Genomic DNA, 12044 nt, shown 5'->3' with positions numbered 1-12044 from the left:
CTGGCCGGGCGCAGTGGCTCACGCCTGTGATCCCAGCACTTTAGGAGGCCAAGGTGGGCAGATCACCTGAGGTCAGGAGTTCAAGACTAGCCTGGCCAACATGACGGCCAAACCTCGTCTCTACTAAAAGTACAAAAATCAGCAGGACGTGGTGGCAGATGCCTGTAATCCCAGCTACTCGGGAGGCTGAAGCAAGAGAATCACCTGAACCCAGGTGGCAGAGGCTGCAGTGAGTCGAGATTGCGCCACTGCACTCCAGCCTGGGGGATAGAATGAGATTCTGTCTCAAAAAAAAAAAACAAAAAACAAAACAAAAAAAAACAGGATAAAGCCTGAGTATTTTTTTCCCTATTGAGTTACTTTGTAGCTTTCCCCAACCTCCAGTCATAAAGGAGTTTGGAATTGTCCCTTCAAGGTGACACATTCTGCTACATTGTGAATGACGGACACCGTTTTCTGCCTCCAATAATACCACATGATGAGGCATACATAGAAATGATTTTTTATTTACTTTGATGATTAGGAAAAGATAGCAACATAGCTTTCATCAAAGCTAACAAATTACTGGCAGTGAACTAATTTTATTAGAATAAAGACATGTCTGTCTAAACTGAAACCACCAGCCCTTTGCTTTGGCTGGGACCTTGCGAATCACGGCCAAGGTGTTGATCAGAAAACAGTCACCATCACATCAACCTCCTGCCAGCACATGGCACAGAGATGCCACGAAGGCCCCGCAGGTCCCTCGAAGAGCAGCTGGGGCTCCACCTACCGAGTCCCAGTGGCTTATTTTGAAAAGATTTGCTTTCCACCGGTAAGGCGTGGCCCAAGTACATTTCTCGGGACTGCCATTGGCTCATCGTGCATGCATATGAGGTAGTTCTCTTTGCATTTTGCAGATGCTCTTGCTTGCCCAGGGGGTGGATGTCACGAATCTGAAACCTCTGGCTTCACATTCCCACTGGGAATGCCCCCCAGCCCCCAGTCACAAGTCAGTCTCCAATCCTGCCACAGACTCTAGCTCTTCAAATCCAAACGGATGTTTTCTTCATCCACAGGTTTTGGTTTTAACTGGCTGCTCAGTGTTAAAAAGGAGTATCTCAAGCCCCCTGCCATGCTGAAAGGAGAAAAAAAAAGTGAAAATAAATGACGGGGAATTTCCCAGGGGCTCCAGCAGCCGTTGCTGGCGTTTCTATCAATACAGCCTGCTTCATGCGGAGGGAATTATTCCAATATCTGTGTTTCTCCTCAAGTTTGTGGATTGCTTGATGAGAATGTCCCCTCTTATTTACAAGCCTTTGGAGGCAGAAAAAGAGTCATCAAATCTAAGGCAGAACCTCAGAGAGAAAATAAGCACTTGGTTTTTACTGAATAAACTACATACCCTTAGCCTTAAATAGTATCCCACTGCTGAGACCCCAAATGCCTTTCAAAGCTGGGTTAGTCCACACCCCCTGCTTGCCGAGCCTAGTGGTCACAAAAGTAACACCCTCCACTTCACAGGAGGGCAGAGAACGCAGGGGCCTTCTGTGAGGAAGACAGGTGAGTTAAATTCCGATCCCAGCCCCGCAAACTGTCATCACACATGTCCCCATGGATCTGCGTGAGGATGAACCCAGGGATGAAGTAAAATTATCGTAGAAATCAGAATGTCAAAACGCCTCCTGGCTTAACATGAAAGACTTCTCTAGGCTCTTTTGCTTATTACATATTAATCGAACTGTTCAAGGTTCTTGTTTTCCCAAAGCGAGTCCATTAAAAATTCCCACTCACCAAATATTTAATCCTACAAAGTTTAACAAAGAGAAAATGTAGTCTCCACCGATTAACATCCCAATGTAGGCAACGGATACATTCTGCAGAAAAAGAGGATTCGTCATTTTAAAAGTAAAATGTTTAGGGGAAAATATAAATAGTAAAACCTGAAACTAGACATTTTAGTTACTTTGCAAAGAGACTTGTACACAGGGATATTCACAGGGGGCTGAAAAAAATAAAAAACCATTACAGGCCAGGAATGATGGTTCACGCCTGTAATCCCAATACTCCGGGAGGCCAAAGTCAAAGGATCACTTGAGCCCAGGAGTTTAAGACCAGTGGGGGCAACATAGTGAGATCCCATCTCTACCAAAAATTTTTTGAAAGTAGCCGGACATGGTGGCACATGCCTGTAATCCCACAGGGACTGAAGTGGGAGGACTGCTTGAGCCCAGGAAGTCAAGGCTGCACTGAGCTACATGCCACTGTACTCCAGCCTGGGCAACAGAGCAAGACCCTGCCTCAGAAAAATAAATAAGCCATTACATATGGGGCTTACTAAATGAATGCAGTAAATTATGGTCTGATAACAACAGAAAATTGCGTTATTCTCTCCCCTGTTCCAGTTGGCATGCAGGCAAAAGAGGAAGAGTGGGGCTATCATCAGCTTGCCAGATCCTAACTCTTTACTATCATTGGGTAGTGAGGTTTTCCAGGGTTTTTTTCTTTTTCTTTTTCTTTTTTTTTTTTTTTAGACAGAGTCTCGCTGTGTTGCCCAGGCTGGAGTGCAGTGGCACAATCTCGGTTCACTGCAATCTTTGCCTCCCAGGTTCAAGAGATTCTCCAGTCCAGCCTCCCAAGTAGCTGGGACTACAGGGTACTCACCACCACACCTGGCTCATTTTTGTATTTTTAGTAGAGATGGGGTTTTGACATATTGGCCAGGCTGGTCTCTAATTCCTGACCTCAGGTGATCTGCCTGCCTCGGCCTCTTGAAGTCCTGGGATTACAGGCATGAGCCACTGTGCCTGGCCTGTTTTTCTTTCTTTTTTTTTTTTTTTTCAACCCTGGGCACTGCAGATTGTGCACTGGACACTACACTGCAATCTGTGGGCACACCAGGGCCAAGTAGTGAGTTAATTGTCTTGATCGTAAATTTGAGTAGAGCGGAGACAGTCAATAAATTCCAGGCCATGCTCTGCCCAGTGCATTCTAGGAGACCTCTGGGCAGCCAAGGGACAGGTGAATTCTTGAAGCAGGCAGTGTTTTCAAACACTCTAGGACTTCATGCGAATAGAAAAACGACGCAATTACGGAATAGAATCTAGAACACCTCTCCCGCTATTCATTCACGTGCGTGTGTTTATTCAGATGCATCCACACACACACCCATGCACCAGCCCACAAGCTCACCGACCTCACCACACACCAGCCCACAAGCTCACCGACCTCACCACACAACACGCACCTCCACAGCTCACCGACCTCACCACACAGCACGCACCTCCACAAGGGCTCCACTTCTCAGTGGGCAGGTTCTCCCAGAAAACCAAATTATGGATCACAAGGTGTCTTACTCATCATTGATACCTGGGTTTTGTTTTGTTTTGTTTTAGCTTTTTACTTCATTTTCCCAGACCCACCCCTCCAAGCCACCCCCAACTTAAAAGTTGTAATTTGTCTCTCCTTTATAAATTAGCAATCTGTCCCTCTATTCCATGTAGTAGATTAGAAGAAGTAAGATGGGGCCGGGCTCAGTGGCTCACACCTGTAATCCCAGCACTTTGGGAGGCTGAGATGGGTGGATCACGAGGTCAGGAGTTCAAGACCAGCCTGGCCAACAAGGTGAAACCCAGTCTCCACCAAAAATATAAAAAATTAGCCAGCTGTGATGGTGGGTGCCTGTAATCCCAGCTACTCGGGAGGCTGAGGCAGGAGAACTGCTTGAACCTGGGAGGTGGGTGCAGTGAGCCAAGATTGCACCACTGCACTCCAGCCTGGATGACAGAACGAGACTCTGTCTCAAAAAAGAAAAAGAAGTAAGATGGGATCACACAGGCCCAGCTGAAAAGGTCACAGCCCTCATTCTTACACCACCACCACCACAACCAACAAAATCTAATCCGGCCTCCAGCGGAAAATCTGGATTCACAGTCCATTCCTTGACTCAGTTGTTCCTTCCAAGGCTCCATCCACTCACCTTGATGGCTCCAACCACTGCTGTCGTCAAGGCTGAATTGTAATAGCTGCACAGAACCGTGGAGTACATCAGCAGAAACCTGCGACAAGGAAGCAGACACAGAGTGTGCGTCTCACTACGCTGGGGAATAATAAATAGGTTAAGGCCAGCAGTGGCCCCCACACAAGCACTTTAAGGCAAAGAAAAAAGAAACACATATCATAAAGGTTGTGTAACCCACACCTTAAGATATCTTGCTATTGGTCTTATGACAGGAAAATGGTCCAGCTGTGAATTAGCTAAACCTTCTACTTAAGGTATCCTTCTCATTTTCTCTGTACATTTCCCCTGAATGTTTCCACAACCTGGGAGTAAGGAGAACAAGGTTTAATGACCTGAAATCTCTCATTTATCAGCATGTTAAATGAAGTTAAGACTTTGAGTTTTGTTTTTGTTTTTTTTTTTTTTTTTTTTTTTGAGACGGAGTCTCGCTCTGTCGCCCAGGCTGGAGTGCAGTGGCGCGATCTGAGCTCACTGCAAGCTCCGCCTTCTGGGTTCGTGCCATTCTCCTGCCTCAGCCTCCCGAGTAGCTGGGACTACAGGCGCCCACCACCGCGCCCGGCTAATTTTTTTGTATTTTTAGTAGAGACAGGGTTTCACCGGGTTAGCCAGGATGGTCTGGATCTCCTAACCTCAGGTGATCCACCCGCCTTGGCCTCCCAAAGTGCTGGGATTACAGGTGTGAGCCACCGCGCCCGGCCGACTTTGAGTTTTTAATCCTCTGTGCATCAGAATCACCTGTTGCACCTTTTTTTGTTTGTTTGTTTTGGTAGGGACGGAGTCTCACTCTGTCGACCAGGCTGGAGTGCAGTGGCGCAATCTCGGCTCACTGCAACCTCCACCCCTAGGTTCCAGCAATTCTCCTGCCTCAGCCTTCCGAGGAACTGGGCCTACAGGCTCATGCTGCCATGCCCAGCTAATTTTTTTTTGTATTTTAGTAGAGACGGGGTTTCACTGTGTTGCCCAGGCTGGTCTTGAACTCCTGAGCTCAGGCAATCCGCCCGCCTTGGCCTCCCAAAATGCTAGGATTACAGGCGTGAGCCACCATGCCCAGTCTGCCTGCTGCACTTCCAACACACAATGAACGATGCCTGGCAGAGGTTCTGCTTCACATGGTTTGAGGTGGGGCCCTGACCACGCACGAGATGAAAGATCCTCAGGTGATTCTGACCTGCAGCCAGAGAGGAGGACCCCTGGTGTCGGAAGAGAAAATCAGCTGAGCGATTGCTGCCTTCAGACAGAGGAGATTGAAACAGATGCCACGTGTGGATAAGGCTACTGTACCTGTTACCAAAGTTAACTCAGGCACTTAACATGACCGTAGGTATTGATACTTACTTGCCAATAAAATGATACAGCCTTGTGAACGAGCACGCAACAAGAAAACACATACACAGGTAAAGAATGCCAAATCCGGCCGGGCGCGGTGGCTCATGCCTGTAATCCCAGCACTTTGGGAGGCCAAGGTGGGCGGATCACGAGGTCAGGAGATCGAGACCATCCTGGCTAACACGGTGAAACCCCGTCTCTACTAAAAATACAAAAAATTAGCCGGGCGAGGTGGCGGCGCCTGTAGTCCCAGCTACTCAGGAAGCTGAGGCAGGAGAATGGCGTGAACCCGGGAGGCGGAGCTTGCAGTGAGCTGAGATCCGGCCAGTGCTCTCCAGCCTGGGCGACAAAGTGAACTCCGTCTCAAGAACATACCATGCTCATGGATAGGAAGAATCAATATCATGAAAATGGCCATACTGCCCAAGGTAATTTATAGATTCAATGCCATCCCCATCAAGCTACCAATGAGTTTCTTCACAGAATTGGAAAAAACTGCTTTAAAGTTCATATGGAACCAAAAAAGAGCCCGCATCTCCAAGACAATCCTAAGTCAAAAGAACAAAGCTGAAGGCATCACGCTACCTGACTTCAAACTATACTACAAGGCTACAGTAACCAAAACAGCATGGTACTGGTACCAAAACAGAGATATAGACCAATGGAACAGAACAGAGTCCTCAGAAATAATACCACACATCTACAGCCATTTGATCTTTGACAAACCTGAGAGAAACAAGAAATGGGGAAAGGATTCCCTATTTAATAAATGGTGCTGGGAAAATTGGCTAGCCATAAGTAGAAAGCTGAAACTGGATCCTTTCCTTACTCCTTATACGAAAATTAATTCAAGATGGATTAGAGACTTAAATGTTAGACCTAATACCATAAAAATCCTAGAGGAAAACCTAGGTAGTACCATTCAGGACATAGGCATGGGCAAAGACTTCATGTCTAAAACACCAAAAGCAACGGCAGCAAAAGCCAAAATTGACAAATGGGATCTCATTAAACTAAAGAGCTTCTGCACAGCAAAAGAAACTACCATCAGAGTGAACAGGCAACCTACAGAATGGGAGAAAATTTTTGCAATCTACTCATCTGACAAAGGGCTAATATCCAGAACCTACAAAGAACTCAAACAAATTTACAAGAAAAAAACAAACAACCCCATCAAAAAGTGGGCAAAGGATATGAACAGACATTTCTCGAAGACATTCATACAGCCAACAGACACATGAAAAAATGCTCATCATCACTGGCCATCAGAGAAATGCAAATCAAAACCACAATGAGATACCATCTCACACCAGTTAGAATGGCAATCATTAAAAAGTCAGGAAACAACAGGTGCTGGAGAGGATGTGGAGAAATAGGAACACTTTTACACTGTTGGTGGGATTGTAAACTAGTTCAACCATTATGGAAAACAGTATGGCGATTCCTCAAGGATCTAGAACTAGATGTACCATATGACCCAGCCATCCCATTAATGGGTATATACCCAAAGGATTATAAATTATGCTGCTATAAAGACACATGCACACGTATGTTTATTGCAGCACTATTCACAATAGCAAAGACTTGGAATCAACCCAAATGTCCATCAGTGACAGATTGGATTAAGAAAATGTGGCACATATACACCATGGAATACTATGCAGCCATAAAAAAGGATGAGTTTGAGTCCTTTGTAGGGACTTGGATGCAGCTGGAATCCATCATTCTTAGCAAACTATCACAAGAACAGAAAATCAAACACCGCATGTTCTCACTCATAGGTGGGAACTGAACAATGAGATCACTCGGACTCAGGAAGGGGAACATCACACACAGGGGCCTATCATGGGGAGGGGGGAGGGGGGAGGGATTGCATTGGGAGTTATACCTGATGTAAATGACGAGTTGATGGGTGCAGCACAGCAACATGGCACAAATATACATATGTAACAAACCTGCACGTTATGCACATGTACCCTACAACTTAAAGTATAATAATAATAAATAAATTTAAAAACAAAACAAAACAAAACAAAACCAAAAAAAAGAATGCCCAATCCAGTCAGGTAAAGAAGTGAGCTAATTCCAGTCAAGCCGTGATGGAAATTAGCTGCAACCTCACCTAAGCTGCAACTCAGATCAGATGATGAAATGTTGAAAGGGAATACAAACCGGCTGAGAAAGAAACACGGAAGGTACAGGGAGAGCACAAGGTGGGTGAGATGTGAAAAGCTAAATCCCAGGTCAGGCTGGACACGGTCGCTCATGCCCATAATCCCAGCACTTTAGGAGGCAGAGGTGGGTGAATCGCCTGAGGTCAGGAGTTCCAGACCAGCCTGGCCAACATGGTGAAACCCTCTCTCTACTAAAAATACGAAAATTAGCCGGGCGTGGCGGCACATGCCTGTAGTCCCAGCTACTCGGGAGGATGAGGCAGCAGAATTGCTTGAACCCGGGAGGCGGAGCTGAGATCATACCACTGCACTCCAGCCTGGGTGACAGGGCGAGACTCCGTCTCAATTAATTAATTAATTAATCAGTCCCAGGTTGAAGGCAGGAGCTTGGATTCCCCATTGACAGAAGCAAACTCAACTCTAGCAAAGGGCTCAGTGCACCTGCACTTGGGTAAGCACAGAATTGACTGAATTCTAGAATCCTGCTAGAATTTAACACTCGGTCTTGGTGCTAGGCTAAATCTCTGGTGGAGATCACGGTCACAGACCTTCAACATGATAACCTCTGTTGGCCTGAGTGTGTTTATTACTAAAGGTGGTAGAGGGAAAAAATCAGAATATCAAGCTTTACAAGTTGAAGAATAAACTTAATTTCAAACTTAAATTTTGTAATCTTTGGAATACTGTGTGCATTGTAATTAAAACAATTTGAAAAGTTAAAGAAACTCTTGGTTCTAATTTGAAATATATAATTGGCCGGGCGCGGTGGCTCAAGCCTGTAATCCCAGCACTTTGGGAGGCCGAGACGGGCGGATCACGAGGTCAGGAGATCGAGACCATCCTGGCTAACACGGTGAAACCCCGTCTCTACTAAAAATACAAAAAACTAGCCGGGCGTGGTGGCGGGCACCTGTAGTCCCAGCTACTCGGGAGGCTGAGGCAGGAGAATGGCGTGAACCCGGGAGGCGGAGCTTGCAGTGAGCTGAGATCCGGCCACTGTACTCTAGCCTGGGCGACAGAGCGGGACTCCGACTCAAAAAAAAAAAAAAAAAAAAAAAAAAAAGAAATATATAATTGATGTTAGACTTGCAATTTTAATTTGAAAGAAGAGTGTTGAAGTCTCATCAGAATTTGAATTTTTTTTTTTTTTTTTTTTGAGACGGAGTCTCACTCTGTGGCCAGCCTGGAGTGCAGTGGCGTGATCTCGGCTCACTGCAACCTCTGCCTCCCAGGTTCAAGCAATTCTCCTGCCTCAGCCTCCCAAGTAGCTGGGACTACAGGCGAGCGCCACCACACCCAGCTAATTTTTGTACTTTTAGTAGAGACGGGGTTTCACCAGGTTGGCCAGAATGGTCTCGCTCTCTTGACCTCGTGATCTGCCCGCCTCGGCCCCTCAAAGTGCTGGGATTACAGACATGAGCCACTGCAACCGGCCTGAATGTTTTTTAAGAAGCTGATTTACCCCATTTCTAAATTTGGTTTATTAGATTTCAAACAGTTGCTTAAGTACAAAAAGCAATCTACTAGCTTTGTTAATTGGCCTCAGGGGCTGGAATTGCTGAAGAAAAAGTAGGCAGCTCCCATTTGTAAAAGCAGTTGAAAATGCTTAAATTATTTTAATTCACTAAGCTGTAAATGGAACTGATTTACAGTACATTGTTTAGGGGATTTTAATCAGTTAAACTTGAGTTAATAAACCATTTATCAAATAATGAAAGTAAATGTTCTTTTATAGAAAAATTGTTAGCCTTATAAATAAGGCAATAATATTTGTAAGTTGAACTTTAAGGCTTAAGAAAAAAAATCTAAGTTTCGGCCGGGCATGGTGGCTCACGCCTGTAATCCCAGCACTTTGGGAGGCCAAGGCAGGCAGAGAGTGAGACGATCCTGGCCAACACAGTGAAACCCTGTCTCTACTAAAAATACAAAAAAATTAGCCAGGCGTGGTGGTGGGCACCTGTAGTCTCAGCTACTCGGGGGGCTGAGGCAGGAGAATCGCTTGAGCCCAAGAGGCAGAGGTTGCAGTGAGCCGGGATCGCACCACTGTACTTTAGCCTGGGGGACAAAGTGAGACTCCGTCTCAAAAAAAAAAAACAAAACAAAATCCAAGTTTCTCAAATTGTTATAATTTTAATAAATCTAACATTAATTTAGATTCCCAGGAGCTATAAATAATCCTATTTATGCATAAAATGAAAAAATTTGAAAACTCAAACTGATGCCACTGAGTGCCTGCTCTGCCAGGCCCTGGCCGTCGGAGGGGACCATCCCATTCGCAGCACCTGCCCCGGAGCCGCTCAGACCCAGCTGAGAGGAGACAGCTGGCAGCAGCAGGAGCACAGCGCAGGGCCCCGCCCAACGCAGGGGCAAGAGGGGAGCTTCCTGCAGGCCGCGTACGCACCAGCGCAGCCTTCAACCAAGGACAGCATGGATGTTCTTTATTTCCACTTTTGCTTTAAAATTCCAACTCCAGGGTTCCAGTCATGCAACATTTTCTCCATCCTACGTTTTTTTTTTTTTTTTCTTAAAAAAGGGTTGGGGGGAACCTTATCTCTTGACGAGGTCTGCCTGTATTACCCAGGCTGGACATGAATGCCTGGGTTCAAGGGATCCTCCCGCCTGTCTTCCAAGTAGCTGGGCTTAGAGAAGTGTGCCATCACACCCGGCTCCATCTTAGTGAAGCCACCTCAGCCTGCATTCAGAATCAGAAGACATCACGGATCTAAGATCCCAGCACCATCTATCATGAGTGTGGGTGACGAGGACATCACTCACCAGCTGGGCTGCGCCAGGAAGGAGAACCCCTCCCTAACATTCTGGAGTGAGCCTCAATGAGCAGCCATCCTCCTTAGCAACAGACAGGCGGCTAGACCGAAGAGCTGCACTTCTCTTTTCTTTCTGTTTTTTAAAGACAGGGTCTCACTCTTTTGTCCAGGCTGGAGTGCAGTGGTGTGATCATGATTCACTGCAGCCTCCACCTCCCAGGCTCAAGCAATCCTCCCACCTCAGCCTCTCAGGTAGCTGGAACTACAGGTACACATCACTAAACCTGGCTAATTTTTAAATTTTTCTAGATACAGAGTCTTGCTGTCTTGCCCAGGCTGGTCTGGAACTCTGTGGCTCAAGCAATCCTCCCTCCCCAGCCTCCCAAAGTGCTGGGACTATAGGCATTAGCCCCACTCCCAGCTTGCACTTCTTAATATACCCACTAGATGTCCCCAGAGAGGGCAAATATAGAACCACTGGGCTCAAAGTAGTAGTATATTACATTTTTTAAAAGAATCTATTTCTATATGCAAAAAACCACTTGTATAGTTCTTTGGCCAAAACCAAGACTCTGAACTAAAAGAACCTTCGTTAACTCAGTACTCAGTACAAGGGAAACCACAACCCTTTTAATACTGAAAATATCAACCTCCACATGACTAGCTTTGGTTTTATTATCCATAGATTAATAAAATGCAACAATATTTAAAAGTATGGCTGAATTCTTAGTAACCTTTTTTTCCATTCTATATATTTTTTAGACAGGGTCTCACTCTGTCACTCAGGCTGGAGTACAGTGGCACAATCACAACTCACTGGGCTCAGATGATCCCAGTCTCTACCTTCTGGGCTCAGGTGATCCTCCCACCTCAGCCTCCCAAAGTGCTGGGATTACAGGTGTGAGCCACCGTGCCCAGCCCGCTCTGTATTTTGAAGTCATGATATTATCAGTGTACATTTGAAACATAACAGCACATACATCTGATGCACATTTATTCAGACAACACAGGCCGGCTGAGTGTGCTGCTTCTAGGGCCCCCAGGGTGGAGGTGCCCAAGTAGAAACTCCTGGACCAGAACCTCTGCTCAAAGGTTTCTTCTTCCTGTTCTAAAAACAGCACAAAAATAACTGCCTTACCCAACACTGTGGCAGTCACAAACAAAACTCAAATGACCTAGTTTACACCTTGTTACTGATTACTGTTCCCTGCCCCAACAAATATAGAAACTCAACACAAACGTTCAAATATTCACAGGCCACTTTTGCATTCCTTCCACCATCCACAATGGTACCCGAGCACATCATTCTCTTATAATTCCAGATTTCAAAGAATTCCAAGGAACCTCATCCTCATCATCTCTGGGAAGAACTCACTCCTAAGAACTCACAGAGTGCCAGCCTGGGCAACATGGTGAAACTCCACCTCTACTAAACATACAAAAATTAGCTGGGCATGGTGGCTGGAACCTATAATCTCAGCTACTCAGGAGGCTGAGGCAGGAGAATCGCTTGAACCCAGGAGGCAGAGGTTGCAGTGAGATGAAATCACGTCACTGCATTCCAGCCTGGGCAGAGTGAGACTCCATCTCAAAAAAAAAAAAAAAAAAAAAAAGACATTATTTATATCTTTTAAGGGACAGAAATTCTACAGCATTGAATAATTTGGCAGGAGAGATTTACATATATACACACACACATACACATATATACTTATATATATATATAAATACACACTTTTTTATATACATACTTTTTTAGAGACAGGTTCTCCCTCTGTT

The 12044-nt window shown here is 45.6% G+C and overlaps 1 protein-coding gene across 17 annotated transcripts in view; it reads right to left on the bottom strand.

The window, feature by feature from the left end:
- Positions 1 to 490: 490 nt before the first annotated feature.
- The window catches only part of SLC35D2 (solute carrier family 35 member D2), a 63679-nt gene continuing 52125 nt past the window's right edge, over positions 491 to 12044 (bottom strand). For 15 of the 17 annotated variants that reach the window (XM_077966520.1, XM_077966518.1, XM_077966523.1 and 12 more), the window contains 3 exons: positions 3959 to 4037; positions 1774 to 1856; positions 491 to 1117 (listed from right to left, as the gene is read on the bottom strand). In XM_077966520.1, the coding sequence (XP_077822646.1) occupies positions 1018 to 1117; positions 1774 to 1856; positions 3959 to 4037 (262 nt within the window). In that variant the 3' untranslated portion in view covers positions 491 to 1017. The remainder of the gene's footprint in view (positions 1118 to 1773; positions 1857 to 3958; positions 4038 to 12044) is intronic. The other 2 variants (XM_077966516.1, XM_028835395.2) reach the window with 1 other exon arrangement.

Source organism: Macaca mulatta, chromosome 15 (genome assembly GCF_049350105.2).
Source record: "Macaca mulatta isolate MMU2019108-1 chromosome 15, T2T-MMU8v2.0, whole genome shotgun sequence".
Classification (NCBI taxonomy): Eukaryota; Metazoa; Chordata; class Mammalia; order Primates; family Cercopithecidae; genus Macaca; species Macaca mulatta.
Note: the sequence above shows the minus strand (reverse complement) of the source record. Positions and strands in the feature narration are given on the sequence as shown.